This window comes from Zea mays, chromosome 5 (genome assembly GCF_902167145.1).
Source record: "Zea mays cultivar B73 chromosome 5, Zm-B73-REFERENCE-NAM-5.0, whole genome shotgun sequence".
NCBI classification, from domain to species: domain Eukaryota; kingdom Viridiplantae; phylum Streptophyta; class Magnoliopsida; order Poales; family Poaceae; genus Zea; species Zea mays.
In genome coordinates this window covers 18,741,548-18,768,654 of record NC_050100.1, presented here as the reverse complement: position 1 = coordinate 18,768,654, position 27,107 = coordinate 18,741,548, and the positions used below count along the sequence as shown (strand labels likewise).

The 27,107-nt window shown below is 42.4% G+C and overlaps 1 protein-coding gene and 1 pseudogene across 3 annotated transcripts; both read left to right on the top strand.

The window, feature by feature from the left end:
* The first annotated feature begins 9,580 nt into the window (after window positions 1-9,580).
* LOC100282756 (nucleotide-binding protein pseudogene) lies at window positions 9,581-18,237 on the top strand (annotated as a pseudogene). The gene is made up of 8 exons (NR_174155.1): window positions 9,581-9,910; window positions 11,658-11,761; window positions 11,949-12,052; window positions 12,436-12,558; window positions 13,846-13,943; window positions 16,156-16,282; window positions 16,366-16,451; window positions 17,921-18,237. The product of NR_174155.1 is annotated as a nucleotide-binding protein pseudogene (transcript).
* Window positions 18,238-20,760: 2,523 nt separating this feature from the next.
* On the top strand, window positions 20,761-26,501 carry LOC100285239 (uncharacterized). Of its 2 annotated transcripts, none has more exons than XM_020553404.3 (7): window positions 20,761-20,925; window positions 21,357-21,883; window positions 23,967-24,213; window positions 25,174-25,322; window positions 25,428-25,712; window positions 25,807-26,001; window positions 26,112-26,501. In XM_020553404.3, exons 2-7 carry the CDS (start codon window positions 21,383-21,385, stop codon window positions 26,316-26,318), a joined length of 1,584 nt encoding a protein of 527 aa, XP_020408993.1. In that variant the 5' UTR covers window positions 20,761-20,925; window positions 21,357-21,382; the 3' UTR covers window positions 26,319-26,501. The 2 variants fall into 2 exon arrangements, with proteins under 2 accessions (XP_020408993.1, NP_001359130.1); NM_001372201.2 differs by having other exon boundaries at window positions 20,837-20,925; window positions 21,378-21,883; window positions 26,112-26,495.
* The last annotated feature ends 606 nt before the right edge of the window (window positions 26,502-27,107 follow it).

Here is a 27,107-nt window from a genome sequence, read left to right as displayed (position 1 = left end):
CAAATTTCATCAACTTTGAGATTATTTGGGTTTCTTCTCTGATCTGAAATTGAGCAGTGGGTTTCAAAATCTGATTGGTGGGATTGTTAGTTCTTCTCAATATCAATGCTATGCAAAATTTTCAACTTATTTGGCTGGGTATTATCTGCAAAACCATCAAATTGAACACTTGTGGCGGCTAGGGTTCTTGGAGTCGCCCCTGGTCGGTCGCGGACCGTCCGCCTGGTGGTCGCGGACCGTCCGGGCCTCTGGCGCGGACCGTCCGGCCCCCTAGCGCGGACCGTCCGGACCCTGGCAGAGTGTTACCATTCCTTTCCTTCTTATAAGTGGCGATTGGTATCGATTATTTATCTCTAGCTGTCTGTCACCTTGTTGCAGTGGTTTTGGTGGTCTCCGCAAGAAACTTGCAGGTCGCTTTAAATCAAAGCGCCCTCGTGGCAATGATGATGATTATACACCGACCACTGATTCAGAGGCCCAATCCTCAGCTGGGGGCACTGAATCCATGGATGCTGAAGATTTTCTTAATGTTCATTCAGATTATCCCATTGATATCCAAGGATGGACTTATCCCAAGCGGCGATTTTCTATGGCTGAGTACTGCTCTAGACGGACTATGAACCAATATGCTCTGCCATCAGATACAAATATTCAGTTTTTCCACACTCAGCTGCAGTTTGACGTCTTTTGGGGCACCCTGGTGGATACCAACTTTCATAAGCATCAGGTGATTGATTGGTCCTTCTTGCTCAGTCAATCAGTCATGGAGGGTCTTATCCCCAAATTTGAAACATGTGGGTTATACCAGTTTATGGGGCAGCGCACCGATTTCAATGAAATGGCAGTTAAGCAATTCTTGGCTACCTCAGAGATTGATATTGCAGAAGAATCTATCACCTGGATGACTGGCTTCAAGCGGTATTCTGCTTCTTTTGCTGACTTTGCCGCTGCCAACAGTCTGAACTATGACACTATTTCTGCTGGGGTGGATCTATATACTGAAGACAACTTTGAGGATTTTGTGCAGTTTTATGAGCCAGCCAGGCTCGGTATACCCAGGAGATTTGGAGAAACAGCAGGACTCAGACATCATCCTGCTGTCATCAACAAGATTGCCAGAGTCACCATTCTTCCCAAGAGTGGTGATAAGAGTAAAATTCGAGATAAGTTCTGGAACATAATTCATCACATTATGAATGGAGAAGTCATGAACATTGTTCTTTTCATGATGAGGCAGCTTAATGATTTAAAGATGGACAAGAATCAAAACTTGGCATATGCTCCATACATTATGGCTCTTATCAAATCCAAGACAAGATTTGAGGGCCCATGTGAGATTGTCCACACTCCATTCAGGCCTTTTAAGAATGAGATAGGGTTTCTCACCAGGCCACTCACTCCATTCCCAGATGATGAGGAAGACCCTGGCTATGAGGGTGGAGCAGCGCCTAATGTTGAGGAACAGCAGATGCCTCCTCCTCCACCTCCTCCTCAGCCTCAGCACTATTGGGAGCCTGCTCCAGGATATTTTGATCCTTATTTTCACAACATGCAGCAAGGGCTGGAGGCTCATATTGATACTCGATTTGAGGGGTTGATGTCACATGTGGATCACCGCCTCGATGACATGCAGTCTCGCTTTGACAGCAACTGGGATGCGCTCAACTCTGAATTTTCTGACTTTCGTGATCAAATTCACACTAATGTCACTGATCCCATCATGTCAAGGCTGAATAATATGCAACAAAGCTTTCAAGATAACATGGGTGCTCTCTCCAGTCAGTTTGATAATCTTTCTACAACTGACAACATGCATGATATCAGTCAGAGGCAGCAGCAGCTCCAGCAGGACTTTGCCCAGTTCTCCTCCCTGTTTGACACCTTCAGCACTCATTATTACAACATGCATCCTCCGCCTAGTGATCAGTAAGGCCTCTCCTTTGTGGCAATTGATGCCAAAGGGGGAGAGAAGTGATGAGAAGTTGTCAGGCGTCTCCTTCAGGGGGAGTTGGTGGTTCTATGTGGACACTAAGACCATGCATATGCATTTTATTTTTTTCGTGCCGTTTTAGTTTATGTCTTATGCATTTGGAACTTGGTTTGATCTATTAACTCTATGTCGTATGTCTGTGGATTATTATCTGTAATATTCTGTGGGATGAACTATGTTTTTAGCTCAAATTACTCTGTGTGTGGTTAATCGAGATGTGATTATAATTGCTGCGCTCACTCTACGAATCATCGCTTGTATGTCTCGATAACCATGTTTGTAGGAAAGTCTCCATCAAGCTCCAATGTATTATGTGTGTTATATCTTCAACTTCAAATAATCCTGCACACACTTAGGGGGAGCCTTTCTTGCATACTGAGTTTCTATTGGGATTTATCTATCTTTTGGACAGAACTTCAATTCAAGATAAGTCCTATGAAACTCATCTCCAAAATCTATTTTATACCTTTGGTATGAGAGAGATTTGGAGAAACTAAACTTCTCTTTGATATACTATGTGGTGTTGTCATCAATTACCAAAAAGGGGGAGATTGTGAATCATCTAGGCCCCTTTGGTAATGTTTTGGTAATCAATGACAACTACTTGTGGACTAACGATTCTTGGAGAAATAAGAATGCAGGGTTGGACCACAAAGAAATAAGATTGTTGGAGAGTCATACGCATTGGTTGTGGATCAGATGAAGGCAAAGGTATAATATAGGTTTTGCTTTTGCCGGTCTTGAGGAGTTTAGAGAAGATACCTGACCGGATTAGTAGGCTAGATAGCCGTACTATTAAGAGGGGTCAATGACTTAGATCTGTGTAAAACTTAGTGCCTCATAGAGCATCAAGTAGTTGCATTTACATAAGGACTAACAGCGCTTCTCATTTCATGTGTTAAAAGTTCATTCCAAAGCATGTTTGAATTTTGAGAAGTCTTGGTCGCGCGGACTGTCCGGCCCTAGGGGGCGGACTGTCCGCGATCCTCCAGAGGGTCCGAGGTTTGACTTTTCTGTGATTGACTCTGTATTCTTTTGCACTGCGGACCGTCCGGGCCTTAGGGCCGGACCGTCCGCAGTCCTGACCAAAAGAAGGGGGCTTCGGGTCAGTCCCTGAATTATAGGCGGACGGTCCGCCTGTGAGGCGCGGACGGTCCGCATGTGTCTAACTCGTTTTGGACAGGGACTGTGTGTTTTTATTGAGTTGTACTACGGACGGTCCGGGTGACCAGTTCGGACAGTACTGTCTCAGGTCGCGGACGGTCCGGGATTTATAGCCGGACGGTCCGCGTGTGTTAACTCCGTTTGATCCGAGGCTCAGGTGTTTGAAATTGCCAGGTCGCGGACGGTCCGACCTTGAAGGGCGGACTGTCCGGACCCACCTTTTGAGTCGACTCTGACATGTTCCAACGGTCATTATAGCCGTTATGGTGTACGGCGGACCGTCCGGCCCTAGGGCGCGGACGGTCCGCGCGTGCGCAGAACTGCCCTCTTTTGTGCATAACGGTTGGTTTTAGATGGGGGCCTATAAATAGAAGGGTAGCTCGTGTGTGAGTTCTCTCTAGGCCATTCCTTGCACACATTGAGCTCATTTGTGATCCTCCAACTCACTCTCTCACACTCTTTGCTTAAGGTTGCATTCTAGTGAGAGATTGAGGGTTCCTAGTGCATTTGCATTATTTGGTGATTCTTGAGGCACTAGGTGGTACACCGAGCAAGCGTCGTTGGCTTGTTACTCTTGGAGGTTGCCGCCTCCTAGATGGCTCGGGTGATTGTCTCCGTCGAGCTCTCCAAGAAGATTGTGGAGAAGCCGCGGTGTTGATTGTGAGGGGTTCGTGCCTACCTCGTCGGAGCGGCAAAGGTGACATTAGTGGAATCGAGGTATTGAGTGATTTCTTGTCCACTTGGCTCAAGATCAAGTCGTGTCTTGATAGAGGAGCAAGTGAGAGCTTGAAGTCCACCTCAACGTGGATTAGGGGTGATCGGCAAATCACCGATACCACGGGATAAATTTCGGTGTCCATTTCTTCTAGCATTACTTATTACCTTGCAATTGATTAGTGTTTTGCTTATAGTTCTTCAAGTATTCAATCTCCGTAGTTGTCTTTCATACATTGTTTACTTATTGACACTAGTAAATTTATTTCCCTTGTTGTATTGATTAAATTTACTTAGTATTGTTGTTTTTAGTCAAAACCGTCTATTCACCCCCCCTCTAGCTGGTGTCCTAGATCCTACAGCTGCGGGACGGGGGGTTTGCGCGAGGAGGAGTGAGAGCGTCGCAAGGATGATGAGGTGGACACGAGGAGAGGGAGGTGTGGGGGCGGCGGTGGGGGGCGGTGACATGGGCGGGATCTACGTCGTGGCCTCGCGGGGGCGGGGTGGGGCGTGAGATGGGAGAGGGGCAGGGACCGAGATGGGAGAGGGGCAGTACGAGGAGATGGAGGACGGGGAAGAGATAGCGCCGGACGCGGATAAGGGCGAGGAGACGGAGCACAGGGAGGAGACGACGCCGGCGTTGGCGACAGGTCAATGAAGGAGGAGGAAAACGGTGTGAGGAGGACGACGGTAGGCGTGATCTGCGGAGGCGGGGGCATGGCATACCCTGGTGGACGCCCTCCTTACGTGCTTATAGAGTAGTATATAGATATAGATATAGATTACTGTGTGGCTGTGTGGCACATGGCTGGCACTTGCGTGGCCACAACAAAATACTGGTGTTGGGATCTGGAAGGATCTTCTCAAGGACATCCAAAGAGCAAAGAAAATCATTTTTATTTGCTCTGACCGGGACCGGGACCTCATCCAACACTCGCTTCCTTTCAAGGAACACATCAATAAACATTATGTTAACAATCGGTCGAGATTTTGTATTAAAAAGACGACCAAGCACATGAACACAAGGTGGACAAGACGAACTCAGAATCCCAGCATATTTCGCCAGCTCCAAGGAATAAGCTCGCTCGATCGGATGATGGTGGAAGCTAAGAGGCGTGGCTGTTCGCTTAAGATTAAAACCGGTTATTTGGACAGTTGCAGCTACAATCTATAGAGACAAAAACACGGTAGAAGCGGTAGAAGTAGGTACAGATTAAAGCCAAACAAACAGGTTGTCTGATTGATCTTCACGTGTTCATGAAGATACTGTTACAAAATTAACATGGTCTAAGATTAATTTGATAATACAACATCAAACGTTAAACCTAGATCTACTGATAGATAATATCAATGACGTTAGAATAGAATGGGTCTGTACTAAATCAAAAATATGAGTGCACAAAAGAAAAACCGACAACGGATCTAACTATAAGACCGTCATCGTTATAAACTAAAAATACATATTTATTTACAATGTTTTTCACGAGTGATGGTGAGATGAACATAAGCAGACGTGCGCGAAGCACTTTTCATAAACCTGATTCGCTGACACATGTGCGGGTCGTCAGATTATCGACATCGATTCGAAGACATCACTCTTTCTTGATCTTCTACACAACAGACGCAGGGACAACAATGGAGAAGACGATGCAGTTTTGTTTTGCGTCTCTCTCTCTCTCTCGTTTATCGAACCACGATAGACAATTTTGGTCAAAAAGCACCGGTAACCAGAAAATTTACCGTTATCAGTACTCACTGAGAAATGAAAATCGCTCAGGTTTTGCTGGATTTCGGTTTAGAATTTGAAAACATAAAAGTCAAATTTTGGTCAACAAAACGGTTTTCAAAAATTGAAAATGAAAATGTAATCCCTCGAACGTCTCTGTTGAATAGACGGTCAGCCTCAACTAGACAACAATTTGATCTGCTATTCCAGGAACACCCCCTGAAACCTCTCTACGTGTGTGCCCATTACTCCCGGTTGACGTGGCATTCTACGTATGATATATGATAGCCAAATAAACAAAAGATAAAAAATAAACTGTTGTTTAGAACATGTCGCAACACGGTCACGTATCGTTGCATGTCACAAGTCACATTGTGATTTCGAGAAAAAAATGAAATGCGAGCGAGCGAACGCGTGTGGAAGTTCATAACAACCTTCATTAGCCTTTGTTTATCTCATGTGAAAAGTAGTGAACAACCTCACATATAAATTGGTTCTCTTTTACTTAGGTGAACAATATAGGACTAAAGCCCCCATGTCATCTCTACACACCACCTTGGCTTCTATATTTTAATTGGGTCACACACAAGTGAGCCAAATTTCAACAATCCACACCAAAGCTAAGGTCTCCAATTAACTCAATTTATGTGCTTTTATATACCAACTTTACAGCGCAGACCCGATATGGTTTGAGCTACACTTTGCATTACATTATCACCTTATCATGACTTTGCAATGGATAAAGCCTTGAATTGTTAGTCTTGTGTAATATCGTCTCCAGCAATTCACTCATATGGTCATCCAAAATATTGTTTTGCATTGTAGACCGCATTGTTCATAGAGTGGAGTTTGAATATATGGATGTGGATGCGTAAGTTATTGGAGATGGCCTAAGTAGGTTCATCTATAAACGTCGCTGATACTAGGCCGCCTAAAGACATGTCTCTGATAGGAGCATTACGATCATACTTTTGTGTCTTTTAGTGAGTTTATTTGATATTACCCACATCTCATAGACCGTGACCTCACAGTCAAACTCACACAGTTGTATTCTTGCAAGTGTACCTTGCAGGACAATATCTTGCTTTTTACAAGCCACAGAATATATTAAGACAAAAGTCAACCTCCCTTGTGCCGAGAGTACACATTTTTGTCGGAAAACGAGTAAAATGGTGTACTCCCCTATTATACAAACAATTTGTTCCAACATCCAATTCATGGGATCTATGGTGTACTCCCCTACTATACAAACAATTTGTTCTTCCCAACATCCAATTCACAGGATCTCCGATCATATGGATTGGGGTTCCACTATATAATAACATCATGTGGACTTTAATCCCATTTTCCTTGATGCATCATCAATCACAACACGTGTTAATCCCTTTGTAAAAGGGTCCACCAAGTTTCGAGCAGTATTAATATACTCTACGACGATATCTCCAGTTTTATTAAATGTCTTACTGATTTGATTCATCGTTTCACATGTCTTGAGAACTTTGCATTTTCTTTGTATTGTCTACAATTTTGATCACACTTTGACTATCACAATGCAAAAAATGACTGGTACTGATTTAGCAATCATTGGCAAGTCCGTCAAGAGATCTTTCAGCCACTCTACCTCAGATATGGCTGACTCAAGTGTTACAAGTTCTGCCTACATAATAGATTTCGTTAAGATAGTTTGTTTACGAGACCCCAAGAAACTGCAACCCTACCAATAGTGAATATATATCCACTCGTGGACTTGATCTCAGCTTCATCTAAGACCCAACTGGAATCACTATACCCTTCAAGTATAGCGGGGTATATAGTATAGTGAAGTCCATATAGAGAAGTACTTTTCAAGTATCTCATTACACGTTTTAGTGCACATTAGTGATCGCTTCCCGAATTAGAAGCGAATTTACTCATTTTGCTCACTGCAAAAATTAGATCTTGTTGCAACAACAAGATACATGAGAGTACCGATAATTTGGGAGTATCTCAACTGATTAATTTCTTGTATTCTGTTCTTGTGAAGCTTTAGACTAGGATGATATTTACTACTATTAAATATAGGCTAATTATAAAACTAATTAGATAAAGACTAAAAGATGACACGATTTATTAATCCTAAATAAGCCAATTTTAATACTTATAATTGATATTTAAATATTTGATGTGATATGAACTCAACTTTAGTCAGGACACTAGTGGATTATATAGGAAGTAAGTATAGATACATATATAGAGATAGGAGATATATAGGTGATCTAAACGACTTCGGGCACGCCCCCTCGTCTACTTAATCCACACCAGCCCATGACCGTCAAGCGTCCCAAATCAGTCCAGCCCAAGTACAACTCACAGGGAGAAAGCCTCCTAGCAGTGGCGGACGCGGGACGATAATTCATGGGGGGCAAAAAAATCATATGAAAAAATTAAACAAGACCGTAAAAACTAGCATTACATGTAATTTAAGTTTCATATCAATACATAATACAAGATTGGGCATGTTGGGTGGACCATCGTCGTGATGACGGTGAAGCCAGATGAGGGCACCTGGAAGGGAGTGGGATCGGACAACATCACGCGTCGTGCAACGTCAAGAAAGGGGCATTGGGGCATACTGGCACGAGCGACGCCAAGAAGAATGGGGCCGAATGAATAGATACGAAAACTGGACCGAGGAGGAGGAGGACTAGACCGATCCGACAAGAAGGCCTAAAACAAGACTGTATTAGCCTACCCAAAAAATCAATTTTTTCTATACCTAAAAGTAAATGAACTTGAGGCCTCCTTTGGAGTACAAGATTGATGAAATGTAGGAACAAGAACAACACGTAGGAATAGAGTTGCTTGACACCTGCAATTTTATAGGAATTAAAACATATGAAAACTTCTAATAGAGCATTTGGATGCAGTATAAAAAGAACACAACAATTAGAGGGGAGAGATAGACACAAATAAAATTTTCGAAGAGATTAGACCTCATGTTAGAAATCCTTCAAAATTATACTATAATAGGTTATTCTATAGGAATTTTATAGAATTTGCAGGACATCAATCCTTTATTCTAAAGGACTTTATTGAAAAAGTTTCTAAAGAAATTTCTCTACTATATTAAAGCACCAGTTTCAACGGTCGTTCCGCGTCAATTTTTTTTCAAAAAAACCTACATTTATTTAGAATCAACCCGGACTCTTTTAATCTCTTCTTTACTACTATAATAAGAGAGTTTATGTAAAAAATAATGTGAAATTATGTATAAGTAAATGTTTGAACCTTGTTTGTTGGCTCCACAATCACACACCTAATCAATAGAAAACATATATTTTATACTTTATTAAAACAAATTTACATCATATATATATAAATCGTATAAATGTACGGACATATGAATAGTAATAATTTAAATAGGTCTAAAAAAATTGAGGAACTAATGTCCCAAGTAGGGATGGCAACGGGGAATTCCCCGTCGGGTTTTAGCTCCCCAAACCCGTCCCCGCGACAAAAAATTTTCCCCTCGGGGATCCCCACGAACGCTTGCGGGGGACATTTCTTCCCCATCCCCGTTCCCCGCGGGGATAAATCCCCGTCGGGGATCCCCATCCCCGCTTAAATTATAATTAAATCGTACTTCATTTGTTATTAATGTAAAATATTGTCACTTATACACATTGTTAGATGTAAAATTCATTATGTGCACATTAAAATCAATGTATTTGTACAACGGGTGATCTCTTGACAAGGTAATTCTTTACTTTTATCATTAACTATTACATGAAAACATTGTCACATATAAGTTTAACGGGTCCCCGCGGGGAACGGGGATGTGGAATGCTTCCCATCCCCGTCCCCGTTTACCCGTCGGGGGAGAACTTTTCCCCATTTACATCCCCGTGGGGAAAGAAACTTCCCCATCCCCATCCCCTAATAGAGGAATTCCCCGCGGGGAATCGGGGATCGGGTCCCCATTGCCATCTCTGGTCCCAAGGTCCAGCGGCAGCCTCGCCCAGTCGCCCGCATCTGCGGCCCGCAAGAGAAGCGCAAGCGCTCCTGCGCCGCCGTCCACCGAATCCCCGACCGCGCCCGGCGCCCCTCGACCTCCGTTCTCCATGTCGGCGTGAAGGCTAGCTCCTGCTAGGCGCTGGGTAGCGGGTTAGGCAGTGCTGTGCAGATCCACCTGCGTCCCGCCTTGTTCTGTGCTGCCGCTTGTCGCTGCGTCATTTACCAAGTGCTCCTGTGCCAGCCGGCCTACGGCCAGCACCACAGTTCGCAGGGCCGCTGGTGTTCTCTCTTGGCTGGCCCCAGTCCCCTGCTCGTCCTACACAGTGAGTCAGTGTGATTGTTTGATTTCTATTTTTTGTTGCATCTTATTCCGGTGCTGCTTTGTTTGCTTCGTCAGTTGCACATGTTCTTAATTTATTCTCCTTATTAAGTGCGAAGTCAGGAATCCGTTTGTCACTCCTTAAATTTGTAGTGAACTTGTAACTTGTTTAAGAGCATCTCCAACATATCCTAAAATTATAGCTTCTAGAACAAAGAAATTGGGATATCCTCGAAAGTTTTAAATCCAAAAAAGACAATATTCCAACAGCTCCCTATAATTTTTCTAAAATCCTTTGAAATCTGTCGTTCAACCGCCTGCAAATCCTCTTCCCTGTTTGAGCTTTCTTCATCGATCTAGACTAGCGGGTTAGACGAGGGAAGGATGGACAGTGTCGAATGTCTCCGAGGAAGAGCCGGCTAGCAATTTTGATCATTATAGAAAAAACATTTATGAAGGCCCTCTCAAATTCAACCACCTGAATCAAAAAAATCCAAGACTTATCTCGTCTTTCACACAAATCGGAGAACACCATGCCTACACCCAAATGCAAAGCGCTGAGTCGCTGAGCACCCGCAGGACCCAGGAGTTCCTGACGGCTATGAGGTGCACGCCAAGTTCTAGAGCAGCACCGTGGTGGTGGGGCGCACCAGCTAGAGATTCATTCGTGACCGCGCGGCGGCGGAGGTGAGAGGGAACCTGAGCTTGCCTTCCACTCCATGGGCCATGGATCTAGCGAAAGCGCAACCAGAAACACCTAGAGCGACGGGAGCGTTCGAAGCAAGCAGCTAGGAAGGCAGCCTCAGCACACGTGGCGAGTGCAGCTACCAGCAAGGCACCGGTGGAGCCAAGGGCAGGCGGGGCTCTAGCCCTGTTTGTTTCGGATTATAATCTCTCTAGATTATATAATCTAGCGCAAATAATCCAATAGGTAAACAAACACCTAGATTATGGGTTCAGATTATATAATCTAAAGCCTAGATTATGATAATCTCATAATCTCCTAAGAGTAGCTTATTTGAGATTATTTTGGCAAAAGACCCACCACCCATGGTTATGTAAACAAAAATTACAATATATGTCATCATTCTTTCCTCACCTCAAATAAACAAACAAGGGTATTACTGTCTTTATGAATAATCTACATTTGTATAATCTAGACTACCAAACAACTACATGTAGATTATAATATGTCTAGATTATAATCTATTATATAATTTAGATTATAATCCAGATTATATGATCTATAAGCTAAAACAAATAGGTAGTCTGTCTCCACCCCTGCGCGGGAATGAAGAAATCCAGGCGTATTGGGAGCTCGTGCAGCTGCGAAGGTTTGCGCCACGGATATGGTGGCCATTTTGGTGACTGTTGGATGTTTGTTTTTCTTCTTTTTTCCTAAAATACGTATTGGGACTGAAGTTTCGGGAGTTGTTGGAGTTGCTCTAAGATTTAGAACCCAATTTGGCATGAAGTTTATTGTGTTGCTCAGTTCTACCTATATATATATATATATATATATATATATATATATATATATATATATATATACCTATATATATATATGCATGTGATTACATTTTTATTATATGTTACATTTACTTTATCACCAATTTTGCGTGATTATATTTTATGAGTTACTCTCATGTTGTAACTTGTAAGCATATATACATGTGGCTTAAATATCTATGCTTGGGCTTCACATTATGAAGTTAAAGAGTATAATCAGCGCCCCTCTTGCTGCGTTTCAGGTCTGCCACTGTCCCTCGCTGTTGCAGTGGCCAAGTAACGAATCACTGTCTCGTTCTCAATGGGACACAGTTTCTTTTCGATGCACAGGATAACATCTCGCTCGGTGAGGCATCAACTATTCGATTGTTTATTGCTTCCAAGGAATTTTCCTCTTCTCCCATAATTACCCCATGTAAAATGCAGTTTTTTCATGCCCAACCTTCCTGACTGTTCCAATAAATCCAAAACGATTGCATTTTCCCTCCAATTTTCTAGCTCATCTCTCATTTTCCCTAGGGTTTGCTTGGTAGATGTTACAGCTCTGCCGTGAAGGGAGGCACCTCGATCGCTGGCGTATGTGACATCATTGCTGTCGCATCTGGGAAAGGCGGCGTAGGCAAGTCCACCACTGCAGGTCTGCATTCCTCTTAACCCTAGAATATCTTGCATTTGTCCAATTATTTTTTGTATTCGATATTGGTGCAAATAGAAAGGTCTTGTAGAGCTTGAATCGCTTAGGTCTGTTTAGAGGTACATTCAAACCAAAGTTGCACTGTGCTAAAGATACTTCCTAGTTCTTATTAACTATCTTGAAGCAGAAATGATTCTTAATTTGAGTTGAGGGGATAGATGCCAATGATTTAGGTGCATAATTTCTGTTTTAGTTATTTAAAAATGATGGCAATATAAATCTAGCACTTGTGTCTAGTCATATTTCTCAAGTTCCTGCTCCATTTTTGTTTTTCTGTTCACTATAGTTAAAATTGCTTCTTCATATTGGTAATTGTATTCGTGCAGTTAACATTGCTGTAGCACTTGCAAAGGAGTTTAAGCTTCAGGTTGGTTTGCTAGATGCTGACATCTATGGACCATCCATTCCCACAATGATGAATCTCCATGCCAAGCCTGAATTAAGTGAAGGTATGTGTTGGAACTCTTTTAGCACATGCCATGCGCCATGGTGTACACCATATGCATTCTTATATATGTTAAAACTGTTAAGGCTATACACCTAGGACTTTGGTTGTCTTGTTTAGATTTTTTAGCCTTTTCTTTTATCATGAAACCGTTACATTCTCATAATTTGATTAGTGTAAATTGAACTATATCGAAAAAATGAAGAAATATATACTGGACGTGACATTGCTAAATTAAAAGGCACAAGTGAGAACAATATTCTATTTTTTTTTGAGAACGCGCAGGAGAACTGCGCATCTTATATATTAAAGAGGAAAGGAAACATTACAAAAGAGGAGATGTTGCTGAGCAAATCTCCCAAAGACCCACATAATCCCGAAGGGAATTACAGAGTAGCACTGAAACTAGACCCGACCTCGCCCAGGGCAGCAACTAAGCCCATGCTCCCGGTCTCCTTAGCTCCTGCTAAAACCCAGCAAACACACTCATCTGAGAAACACCTAAAAATCCTGGGTAAGGATGGAGTCTCCCCATGAAACACTGCTCTGTTTCTCTGGAGCCATAGGCACCAAGCCCCCAGGATGATCAGAGAGTTAAGCCCTTTTTTCTGGTCTTGATAACCCTAAGGCTCACCTTTCCCCACCAGTCTGCAAAATTCTCCTCATCAGCTGTCGGAGTGAGATGCCCCAAGCCAATAGCAGCAAGAATTGTATGCCAAAATTGCCGGGCAAAAATGCACGCAGTAAGGAGGTGTTGAATTGTCTCTTGGGCTTAATCACACATTGGGCAAACATCTGGGTGTGGCATCCCCCTCAGCTGTAATCTGTCAGCTGTCCAACATTTGTTCCTTATTGCTACCAAAGAAAGAACTTGCATTTAGGAGGAGCCCAGGTCTTCCATAATCTCTTCCAAGGCTCAAAAACAGTAGAGCCTAAGAAAAGGACTTTGTAGCAGGATTTAGAGGAGAACAACCCTGATGCCTCATGTCTCCAAACAATATAAACACCAAGCAGTCCGAAATAACATGGGAAAGCGTTTTGCACTGGTCACAATTTTTTTATCTGTGTCTAGCTGAGCAGTGAGCTAAATATAGCTATTTGGAAATTAACTCCTCGTCTTCACTATTTTTTAATACACGTATGCTAATTACGCCAAAGTGCCAGTTTAACCTCTGGTAAAATAATTCCTGGATACTAGCATGCCTATAATACCGGTACCTTTTTTAACTACAATTACAATTGCTATTTCTTTACGGTTTATACTGAATTTTTAAATTACATTTTTTTGCAGACATGAAGATGATTCCAATTGAGAACCATGGTGTGAGATGCATGTCCATTGGTTTTCTTGTAGACAAAGACGCACCAATTGTTTGGAGAGGTCCTATGGTTTGTCTTTGCATGTCCTGTTAACTTCTCATTTGAGGTGTCTAAATCCTTTGGACATTTATCATGTCAACCATTTCCTTTTCTATTGCATGTTTAGCATGTAAAAACATAAATTGTTGCAACTTTGGTTACTTTCTGTTCTTGCGTCTTTTGACGCAACAAAACTGGTCTACGCTCGCGTCGCCCCTCGCGTGGGCGACTGAGCGGACACCTAACCCTAGCCGCCGCCGCCACCCTCACCTCGTCGTGCCGTCGCCCGAGCGGGCTGTCGGCAACTCGTGCGGCCCGCGGGGAAGGCGGCGGCGGCAGGGCCCTCCCTCCTCTTCTCTGACGGATTGGGGCAGGTCCTCGGGGGGGGGGGGGGGGGGGACGGCGGGCGGCATCGATAGCGGCCGGCACAGGTGTCTGGCGCTGGGGGCTACTTGGCTTCGGGATGTGGTTGCGGGCCGTGGCTTGGCTGGCTGGGGCCAGTGCACGGGCGGAAGGCTCTGAGGTGAGGCGGTTGGTGCTTCTCGGCGGTGATGCTGGTCCAACGCCGCCTTGGTGTTGCGGTTGGGGGTTGGCTATGGTGCATGCTGGTGGCGCCGTGGTGGTGCTTCGAGCTATGCCGGGCTTCTTCCAGTGGAGACGATGCGGAGGCAAGGAGGAGCGGGCTACTGGCTTGGGCAAGAACATGTGGCAGACATGGTGCTGAGTCGGGCGTAAGCCTTCACTGATGTCTATGTCAGTGGCAATGGTGGTAGTGCCCTTGTGGCGTCACTCTACCTGCTTGGGGCACCATTGTGAGGCATCATGTCCCCTACTGCATGGTGTTCTCGAGGGTGTGAACCCTGTCCATCCTTGGACGTGCGACGGCTTCGTTGATGGTGAGGGTGACAGCTCGTCCTGCGGTTGGCGACGGTGGCTCGTCCCATTGCCAGTGATGGTAGCGCCTCTTCGCGCGGCGTGTGTCCTCTCCTCTCGCCTTGTAAGGCGCAACGGCTCGATCTTGTGGTTGCGGGTTGATCTGGCATCCTGGTGGCCAGATTTGGCGACCCTGCGTCCTGTGACCAGCCCTCCCACCCAATCCTGTTCGGGTGTTCCTTGTTCGTTTGACCGTGGCATGACGGCATGACCTTTCAGCTATGGACATATCTGACGGCTTGATGCTTGGGTCAGGAGAGCCGGCCCTGTAGCGGCGTCGCCTTTGGTACGGCGATTGTTATCTAGCTTGCGGCAGGTGCGACTATATCTCACTTCTTGTCTTCATATCTTGCAAATACCGTGCATACATACCTAAGACTTGTATCATCTTAGACTTGATTCTCGGAATCGTTTGCTCGAGGGACACATTCTATTTTTAGATGCAACCTATGGACTGTGTTCGTGTGCCTATTGGCTAGTTCGCGACTCTGTCTTCGTAGGACTGTCTATCTAAAATTGGATGTTGTTTCAAAGCTTATGGCTGTTTGATATTAGCCAAGATTTGGTGGTATGTCAACATGAGCATGGAAAGAAGGTGGAGGCAAGGCTGGTGTTCTTTGATTTGGTGGGACTTATGAATGTCGGGCTCGTCGACTTCGGGGAAAATCTCTAGGCCTGATCTTAGTTGGTTATGCCTAGCATTGACCTTGATGAAGGCATTGTCTGAAGTATCGAGGCTCTTATATGTCGTTTTCTTTGCTTATGGAGTGCCTCAATCTTGACTCTAGCTTTGTCTGGTTAGTGGTTGCCGTGAAGACTGTTGTGAGTGATAGCTCGCTTTGGGACTGATTTGTTTCTCTTTTTTTTCTTTTCTTTTTTCTTTCCTCTCTTTTGTTAGGATGTGTACACCTTAGTGTGTAGAGGCTGGGAGTAATCTTAGTTCCATTGTGTCATCTTGATGTAATTGTCTAAGATTAATAAAGCTTACTTTATCGAAAAAGGACTAGGATCCATAAGGGCTGGTGTATGTGAACCCTTTTATTTTATATTTTTACTCCATCCAGGTGCTGGTACAATTGAATCTTATAGATGATGAAGTGGCTAATATTAAAATTACTGTTAGAAGAAGACGATGTGCTGTTGCAGTTGATTGAAATATGTAATGATGGTTAATTGTCTTTTGCTATATTAGAATTAGTTGCTATATTGGTAATCCTTTACATGGATATAATGTTGTTGCTTCATATTTACAATTTGTGTTCTTCTGTCTAGTTCGATGTTGGTAATACTACTTTTCTCTTGGTATCAGGTAATGAGTGCTCTTGAGAAGATGACAAGGGGAGTTGCTTGGGGGGACCTTGATATTCTTGTTGTTGATATGCCCCCAGGCACTGGTGATGCTCAACTATCAATGTCCCAAAGGCTTCGGTTATCTGGTATTTGTACATCTGCCTATGAAGCTGCAAATGTTGGTTAGATACAAAATCTGAATTTTAGTTTTTACTTATTGTTTTTGCAGGTGCTTTAATTGTTTCAACTCCTCAAGATATTGCTCTTATCGATGCTAGAAGAGGAGCCAACATGTTCCGCAAAGTTCAAGTTCCAGTACATATTCTGTCTTCTCTCCATAACTGTTGGTCTGCATCACATTTTACGTTTCTATTTCAAGTTATAATTCTTCAGTTTATTCTTTTAATTTTTTTGTTTAGTTTTTTTTCTAAACTTTGTCAGTTACTGTTTTGTAGTCCGTTGCATGTCAGCCCTCAAAATAAGGGCATCAATCATCACCCATCCACCTTAAGGATGTGCAGTTGTGCACATTTCATTTACTATTGCAAAATTCTTCATGATGCTTTCCCATGCTCCAGTATATCTAGCTTTCACGTCACATCTGAGTATTTTGGTTTCACAGATTCTGGGATTGGTAGAGAATATGAGTTGCTTTAAATGCTCAAAATGTGGTGAGAAATCTTACATCTTTGGGGAAGGTGGAGCACAGAGGACTGCAGAGGAAATTTTTTTATCGAATACGCAGGAGGGCTGCGTATCATTAAATTAAAGTAGAGGGAAAAAGGGCCTGTGGCCCGGGACAAACAGAACACACAACACAAACACACACTCTAAACACAAACACACACTTACCCTTACAAAGCACACACCACACAGACACAAACGACCCCAACACTCCCGTCTTTTAGTAGGCTATAAGGCTTTCCTTTCTCTATCCAGGGTCAAAAAGAGAGCGCAAGTTCTTGGCTCCAGCAGAAACCCACAATCTCATCTCATCTTTAAATCCATCCTCTAAGGTATTAAGGCAGGGTCGAGCTCCTTCAAAAACACACCTGTTTCGCTGCTTCCAAATACTCCAAGCCCCAAGGATTATCATACTATTAAACCCCTTTTTTTTGCTCTTTGGAATCTTGGTTGAAGCCTTTCTCCACCATTCAGCAAAAACTGAATCTCTTCTCTTAGGACTCACAGAAGAGAGACCAATGGGGGTTAAAATCTTATGCCAAAACTGTCTTGTGAAGACGCAATTAGATAGAATATGCTGCACAGTTTCGTCTTCCTGGTCACATAGAACACAAAATTCAGGATGCTGAAGTCCCCTTTTTTTAAGTCTGTCCGCTGTCCAACATTTGTTATTTATGGCCAGCCAAACAAAGGTCTTACACTTAGGCGCTGCCCAGCTCTTCCAAATTCTTTTCCAGGGCTCAAAGGATTCTGCTCCAATGAATAGAGCTTTATAGGCAGATTTGTTACAATGGACATGAAATTACTTGGTGATGTGAGTGAATCTTGTCAAGATTTATTACAATTGGCACCAATTCTTTAGTTGTGATGATTTTGCTCGTTTCTTTTATATCTGAGAAAAGGATGAATCTTTTTCAAACATTTGACTGTTACTTCAATTTGTAGATATTATGAATTTAAGATGTAAAGAACATTCTGTTAGAATGAACACCCTAAATTTGGTTTTTTTACTTCAGATGAATGGTTGGCACATCAGTTTGTATATTTCTATACATATACATATGATCTTATGCTAAACAGCTGGTGTTTTTCTTTAATAGGTACCTCTTGAAATCAGTATCAGAACAGGTTCAGATGAAGGCAACCCTATTGTTGTATCATCACCCAACTCAGCATCTGCGCAAGCGTACGTAAATGTTGCGGAGAAGGTGACTCAAAGGCTCAAGGAGTTAGCAGAGGAGCGACGGATGGGCCCAGAAATCTTACTTTGAGAAATTCAGGCTGCTTTTCTCACACCTTTCCCTGTTTGACGCTACGGCGCCAAAACAATGTACTGATAAGTAGATTGCTGTTGGAAGTAAACTTTAAATTTCGTCACTCTGTCTGAAAATTTACTCAAACAAACTTCTGCTGCTTCTATGGTCCCTGGTCTACGTCAATAGCGTTTTTTTTCTTAGATCTTGCATGCGTTCGCAACACCAAGATGTCGTACGAAAATATTCACCGTTATCTATATCGCTTGCATGCATTGCATGTTTTCGCAACACCAAGATGCTTCACTACTCATACTTAAAGGTCCTCTTTAGAAACCCCCCCCCCCCCCCCCTCTAGATCTATTAACTAGGGGCTATTTAGAACTCCTAACTAATAGGTTGGTCCGACCTGCTGCTAATTTTCTATAGTGCCTTTGAAATTAAATGGATTTCACACTTGTGACACAAGCAACATTAATTTATAAACAACATACAAATTTCTTGAGTGATATAAATTAAACTAGATTGAAAAATAAACAGGAAATTTAATAGCCATCCTCATATGTTGAATAAAGCATTTGCAATACTATCACGAAACTCATTCATGTCTTGTTCTTCGTCATTTTTTTTCTCGAGAGATGAAACCATGGACAACGGTATATAATTTTTTTTATCATTGTCACACATTTCATAAATCTGCATCTGCATCCGCCGCAACACTTTCTCTAATCAAGTTATATAGGGTCATGCAAGTAAGTATTTTTTTGCTTAATTTTTTTCTACAAAATTTAGAAAATTTAAAAATAATAAACAAAACAAACAACATAATTATAAATTATGAAGCATGTAAAGGGGTGTTTGGTTTCTAGGGACTAATGTTTAGTCCCTTCATTTTATTCCTTTTTAGTGTATAAATTGCTAAATATAGAAACTAAAATAAAGTTTTAGTTTCTATATTTAACAATTTTGGAACTAAAATGGAATAAAATCTAGGGACTAAACATTAGTCCCTAGAAACCAAACACCCCCTAAGTTTGAGGATGTGGAAAAATGCCCCCATATTTATAAAGAGCATCATTGAACACTATCATGCCGAAGTCATAAATAGCGAGTACATTTTGTGTGTACCCATGATGTCCTGTACGTATGGAAAGCATCGCCACAGCTACATAAATAGCGAGTACAGAGCTTTATTCAACATGGCACATGTTCAGTTATACTCTCTACATGGCATACCGAAGTCATAAATAGGTCTGTACCAAAATGTGACCAACGACCAATTGAGGAACCATCGCCACAGGCATCACGAGAACCAAAATGTACAGCGCCACGACCGTCACGAGAACCAGAGAGTGTAACTGAACATGTGCCATGGTCAACACTAGCTGACCCAATAGCGCAGCTAGAGTGAATTAAAGAATGTCCAACGACGCGACGGGAGGCTGGCAGCGTGGCGGTGCAACACGGCACGGTCCCTACAGTCCAACGACGCCTGCCCGCAAGATGGAACACTAATGGATAGAGATGTCTTTTGTAAAATTTTAGTAGCCATGTTGGACTAGTTAATAAACTAATTTTAGAGCTGAGAGATTTAACTATCATTTTTAGGAAGAACACACGTTCTGTATTATTGATTTAAAGTGACATTACAATCCCTGCTAGCTGCTTCCATAAGCCAATTAGGGAAACAATCTAGCCAAAATAAAACAGAAGCCAACTCTATAGCCTTACTTGCACAAATGTGAGCTACCTCATTTCCTTCTTTATTAACGAAAGATACATCAAAAGATCTGAAAACCACACTCCTCTCTCTGATTTCTTGCCATAAACCTGCGATAGCACTCCTTCTTCCCTCCTCTGACCGGAGAAGAGCCACCAGAACAGAGTTGTCAACTTCTAAAATCACTTTTTCCATACTAAGCATCTGGGCCAGCACCACGCCATCACGAGCAGCCAAAGCTTCGCTGGTTAGCGCATCAGGGATGTGTTCATAAAGCTGTGCTGCTGCCGCCAAAACCTCTCCCTGCGAGTTCCTCATCACCACACCCCTAGCCCCTTTGCCCGTCTCAGCAACAAAAGCAGCATCCGAGTTAATTTTCACCCAACCTTTCAATGGCGCTTTCCATTTAACCCGACAACACAGAGAGGCTTGCTGCCCTGGCAATTTTAAACAAACAAGATCCTCTAGCATTTTCGCCACATGACTCACTGCAGCGTATGGATTCCAACGGTCACGCCCAAACCTTCTATATTCCTTCCAGACCATAAGGACCAGGCACCACAAAAAATCATCGTTTTAACTGAGTCAGTGAAGTGGTCGTCAGCCAGTAAGTCCTTTGCCCAAGTGACCTCCAAAAAAACTGGTAGTTTTATTCCCGTGATGTTTTTAATCACTCGCCAGAACTGCTTTGCAACTGGACAATCAATAGCAATATGAAAAAATGATTCTCCTTCCTCCCCACACACTTCACAGAAATTTTTACGAAGAATATGTCTCCTCTTCAATTCCTGCTTGGATGGCAAATAGTTATGAAGGACTCTCCACGAGAAAATTCTTATTTTTGAATTAGGTGGAGTGTTTAAAACTAATACAATAATTATTAGCCGGTTCCGGGCCATAGATAATGTGTTTTGTTTATATTTAACGGATTTAGTAAATACCCTATTGGATATCGGGTCCCGTTGCAAGTCCACCTACCTCTTCGAGTCGGGAGTCCGGTGCGGTCTCCACGAGCGCTCCAGCTCCACTCCTCGCACCCGAATCAGCCGCTCAGATCCCCAGGCCCGCCTCTCCCTCCGGCGGCAGTTCCTCGCCGGGGTCCTGCCCGCCTCTCCCTTCATCCCCTCCTCAGGTACCACACTCTCTCCTTCCTTCTACTTACTCCCTCGTGTTCTGAGATCCCGTGCCCTGCTCCGATTAGGCGGATTCCGGGTCTCATGATTCGGGGGGGCGCGGGTGTCATTTTAGCCCAGAGATCAGTCATCAGGTTTTGCTGCGACGGCGTGTCCTCTCTCCTTTAGGATCAGGGTTTCGACGAGCGGCGATATGTGATTGGTCGGTCTGCCTTGATTTCGGCCTTTGGGGTGCACCTATTTAGATATTTGTGGAGTTTAATCTGAAAAAAGGTTCCAGTGACACCCGAGTGCCATATGCACCCTCCCTCCTATAGCTATAGATTCGTGCTGTCCAGAGGGCAAAAGGTCTATTCATGCTGTTTGCTATGTGTGCATCTGTTGGAAACCAATACCTACTTAAGTGAAAGTGGCTTGTAACTTCTAACAGATTTTTCATGTCTGTGGCTAGAACTTATGGATGGACAGGTGGAGACCTTTGTCGGAGATGAGGAAGGCGGGTCGCCTCAAGTTCCTTACGATGGGGAGCAGCCAACGCTGTATGATAGTGTCGCGAAGCAGTACAGTGAAGAGCTAGGTGACCAGTACAACGAGCAACCTCGTGCCCAATATGATGAAGGGTCTGGGAATCCGTATAATGATTATGAAGAGCAAGCAAACCTGTACAGTGAGGAAACTGGGAATCGGTACAACGAGGACCCAGCAGATTCTTACCAGGAAGAGCAGGAGAATGCATTCAGTGGGGGCATAAACCAACAGGACAACTTGCAGGTCAACAATGTTGACGATAACAAATGGCCTGGATGGCCTGGAGAGAGTGTTTTCCGCATACTCGTTCCAGCTCAGAAGGTTGGAGCTATCATTGGCCGCAAAGGGGAGTTTATCAAGAAGATGTGCGAGGAGACTAAAGCGCGCATCAAAATACTTGATGGCCCACCTGGTGTACCAGAAAGAGCAGTAAGTGCCTTTATGGAATTTGTATTTGATTAGTAGTCTCATTGGTTCAAACTAGCATATGTGCCACCTGGTGTGCAGGTCCACCCAAGAAGTTCGGTTTGTTTATTTTGTGCTGCGTTTTTGGTATTAGCTGGTCTGCTAGGAACACCTTATGTTGATCTAGATACTCTACCCCCTACTCACCCCACTCCATATATGAGCAGTGTCGGTCTATGCTGTTGCTAGTTTCAACATAAAACATCATTATATCAGGGGGAACAAATAAGATGAACTGTTTGTCCAACAGCTGAACTTTAATTATTAAATCTTAAGACAGCTGTGTTTTGGTTTTCCTGAAATTTACAAACATTTTATTTTATTAGTTGTGGGTTTTGAAACTGGTGATATTTTCCCTTAGCGTGGATTTTGAATCTTGTACCAAATGCACATTATAAGTTATATAATATAATAATGAATATAGTGAAGGAATCGGCATCTTTGTGTAAGGAACATGTCATTTTTTTATGGCTCCTAGTTGGGATCATCCTTTCTTCACAACTTCAAATTAATAACTGTGCCACAACTCAGTGTAAGAACTAAGAAGCATAGTTAACATCTGGATAACACTGAGAAATTTAAAACAATGAAGTTCTCCAAGCTAAATAGTAGCTCTAAAACTGACTTAAAAGTGACCGTCCACCAAAGGCCAAAATTGGGAAGCTTTGATAATAATAACACAGATTAATGCTTGCAGGTTGTGACTGCAGTCTAAGGCCCCAAAACAAACAACCTTTCATAAATGGTTGATCTGACATGGTTTTGAAAGTCCAGTTTTGGGCTCCTGTGCTGGAAATATGAATAGGTCATTTCATTATTGGATGAAGATCTCGTTCAAGATGCTCCTTAAACTATCTGGTAATTCCATGACCTTTTTTATTTTGAACTAAAGAAAATAACTGAAGGGAAGAAGTAAAAGGATAAAAATGTACCAAGTTGTCTACATGCAAATGAATATTTTGAGTTCATCTGCATGATGACATAGGTATTGAATTTGATTTTTGGATGAAGATCTCTTTAACGTTGTTCCATAAACTATATGTTAATTTCATGACCTTATTATTTTTTACTAAAGGAAATAAATAAAGGGAAGAGGTAAAAGGATAAAAAATGTACCAAGTTGTCTACATGCACTACATAATTTAAAAATCCAATTCATCCGCATGATGACATAGGTATTGTTTTTTCTCATAAATTTTACAAATACATACATTTGGAAAAGTATTATTATGGAACTCTTTGTTAAATCGTACTTTGGATCAAGTGTTTCCTTAAGAAAATAAATAAATATTATGTTATTTACATGATCAGCAAGTGAGTAAAAGAGAAAAATGTACCTATTCTTTCATCATTGTACATTGATGAATTCTAAACAAAAAAAAGGTCGATGCATTTAATAAAATATGAAACAATAACTATTAGCGAAGGATGTTGTGTTTGATAAATAATATTACTAAGCGAATAACAAAAGGAGAACAACTCTTTTGATCGGTCATACTTGAATGATTCACCACTGTTGATTAAATATGTAGGATCATATGGAAGCTCTCATTTTTACTGACATTTCAGCATTAGATGCATCTGTTGTTGTGTTCTTGAGCAACAATTACTATTGTAGTATGAATAAAGTTCTTAAGTAGAATGTTCATATGACTATTTTGGAATTGCTAATGTATGCAGTTCAGGTGGAAAATGTACATGTCGCTATCAAACCATACCATTGTAGAACCATAGTTCATTTCTTTTGTGAAGAGAGGCATCATTTACTTTGCTAGTAGGGTGTATGTAGAATCTCTTGATTAAGTAACCTAAATAGGAAGTTTTGGCAATTTAGAAATTCTGAAGTTGACCTAATCAAACTTATGGCACTGACTATTCATTATACTTGTTCCAGACACATATTTTTGTGAATGCTAGTGTCATCGTACCTTATGCCGTTCATTGAGCTCATCTAGGTCTAATCATTAAGGAATACTAATGTTTTTGCGCTGTCAGATCCTTTTAACTATTAATTTATTTGGTGAATTTGTCACTTTCACCTTTGAAGGTAATGATTTCAGCAAAGGATGAACCAGATGCACCTCTCTCTCCAGCTATGGATGGCTTACTTAGAGTTCATAAAAGAATAACTGATAGTTCAGATGGTGAATCTAGTCAACCTCAACGAAGTGCTGGTAATATAGGACCAACACGACTTCTAGTGCCATCTTCGCAAGCTGGCAGCCTTATTGGCAAGCAGGGAGCAACTATTAAATCAATACAAGATTCTTCAAAATCTATTGTCCGTATTGTTGGTAAGTTTTGTCATGTTTCTTTATTTAGTTACTGTGGAATTTAGTCTGTTTAACTGATTGACCATGAAACTTGAGAAGTAAATGATGTTATAGTTTTTTTTAAATCAATAATAATGAGAAAAAAGTTTTTTGGTCATGATTTAACATGTGTTGCTATAAAGAGTTCATTGATCTACTAATTATTTTTTGGAGAACAATGCTGCACATACATGCTTTTTTAAAGAAAAAGATTTGTTGTTTTATATTGCAGAAAATATAACTACACACATTCTGCAATATATTTAAATTTTTTCCTTCTGCCTTTGTTCACTATGCTAATTATCATAGCATTTATCTTTGGTCATGGTTTTTTTCTACTCCGTTCCCAGGTGAAAGTCTTCTCTTTGGCACCTGATTTTTTTTCCTTTGCTTCCCCTTCTTCCCAAATAGCATGGATGTAAGGAAATAAGCATGTATGGAAGGAATACAACTAAGATTCGTGTGAAAATCTTCTCTTCCACACCCCAATTTTAGTTAGTCAACTTATGGCTTATGCTAGATTACACTCAACTTGTGCTAGAGTTATGCTGATTATTTTAGTGTAATTTCTAGGTAAAATTGATTTAACTATAGATTTGGGTGAAAATCTTCTCTCCCACACCCCATTTTAGTTACTGTCAACATGTGCTAGGTTAACATGTAGAGTTACAGTGATTATTTTGGTGCAATTTCTAGGTATAATTAGTGTAACTAAAAATTCAGGTGTGGAGATTATATACTTCACCCTATTCCTACAACACATTTAATCTGGGTGTGGAACTCTGACTCATAAAATTTGGGTGTTGGAAGCAAAAAAAATGCAAAATTTTCACCTGGGCATGATATAGCAAAACTGTTAATCATTTGTGCGTGTATCTGTACTGGTATGTTATCCTCTTAAGGGTGCGAACTTCTAATTCGTAGTTTTATACTTTTCTTCAGAGAATGTGCCTCCTGTTGCACTAAATGATGATAGAGTTGTGGAGATACAAGGCGAGCCTCTTGGTGTCCAGGAAGCAGTGGAATTAATATCGAGTCACCTGAGAAAATTTCTTGTTGACCGCAGTGTTCTACCATTGTTTGAAGCGCATGCAAGTTTTCTTTTTCATGTTTATTCTGGCATCTTGTATTTCTGTCAGTGATAATGTTTTGCATGCAGTTGCAGTGTGTGATGATGTAAATTTTAATCTCCTCAGATGAAAATGCATGGTATGCCGAGGGAGCAACCAGTGCCACCTCCCCAGCATTGGGGCCCTCCTCAAACCTGGATCCGCCCTCCAAACATTCCTCCAGGTGGTCCTGGTTTTGGAGGAAATCCACAGTTCATGCATCCAAGGCCGCAAGACAGTTACTATCCTTCTCCTGATGTCCCCCATATGGAAAAGCAGCCGCACTACGGTATTTCTGCATACGGCCGGGAGGCCCCACCAAGTGGTGCTTCTGCTACAGGGAATCAACCACCCTCTCATGCAGGTTCTCAGGTAAGCTCCGTGGCGCTTTTAATCTCGAGATGGCTTGTGCTTTAGTTTGGTTGGTGTGCGAAGCAGGTACTGATTTTCTATGCATTTTTGAAAGGTGGCTCATGACATGCACATTCCCCTTGCCTACGCTGATGCTGTGATTGGGGCAGCTGGTGCTAGTATCAGTTATATCCGTAGACACAGCGGCGCAACAGTAACTATTCAAGAGAGCAGAGGTGCACCCGGAGAGATGACCGTGGAGATAACTGGGACTGCAGCCCAAGTTCAAACTGCGCAGCAGCTGATCCAGGTACCTTTTCCGCCGTCCATTGCACCATGGTCTTAACGAAAGACGAAAGCACGTTTCACCTTTCGATGCTCCCCTTGCTGTTAAGCTAATTTTGCCCTTTTCACTTGCAGAATTTCATGGCAGAAGCTGCCCCACCACCACCAGGCCCGGCGCCAGCTTCCAACCCTCCCGCACCACCAGTTGATCCAAGCTATGGCTCTTACCCACCACCATATGGAGCAGCTCCTTCTTATGGTTCTTCCGCAGCTGCTGGGCCTCCGCAGTACAATGGTGGGAACTACGGTGGCCCGACCTACCCTCCCAGCTATGGCTATTAGTAGACAAGTGTAGCATACCAAGGATTTGCCCCCCCCCCCCCCCCTCTTTTTTTCCGAATAACGACAGTGTTGGGCTTGACATCCCCCTGCCCCTGGTTGGGAGTGCAGTTTTTAAAACCACAATTTTTCAATACCAGTCTGATAATTGCTATGATATAACTATGGTCTTTTTATATTCGTCAATCGAACACCCGTTTGGTGTCATGGTTTTTTGGGCTGAGGTGTTGACTGGCGATCATACAAGCTAAATAAGTCACAATAAATAATTTACATGTACTAGACTAAGAAGGGTGCAACAGTTTATATTGAAAAAAAGGTGTGCGACAGAAGGAATCAGTTCATGCACTGCCACTGCTACCGCATGGTATGCGTCGGCTATAGTCATTTACCATGCGTCGGCTATAGTCATTTGGCACTAACACTGGGTCAGTCCAGGCACGACACGAAAAAGCAAGATCCGACCCAGCTAGTATAGTGCACGGCTATAGTGCTGTGTCTGGACCACCATCTCGATCCGTAGTGCTGGCACGGACACAATACAGTTATATTTTTTATTTTAAAAAATAATTTACATATATTAAGTATAAGAATTTAACATATAACACAATAAAATTGCAGGCGCACTAGCTAAATGGGTGTGTTTAAGTCACTCATACACTTGGTTGTGTGTTCGAGTCCTCGTAGCTACATATTTTTTGCTGAATTATACAATATATACTCAGATGAGCTAACGTGCCACCGGGCTGACCCGGCACGGCTAGCAGGCTGATGGTTCGTGCCTGGGCCGCT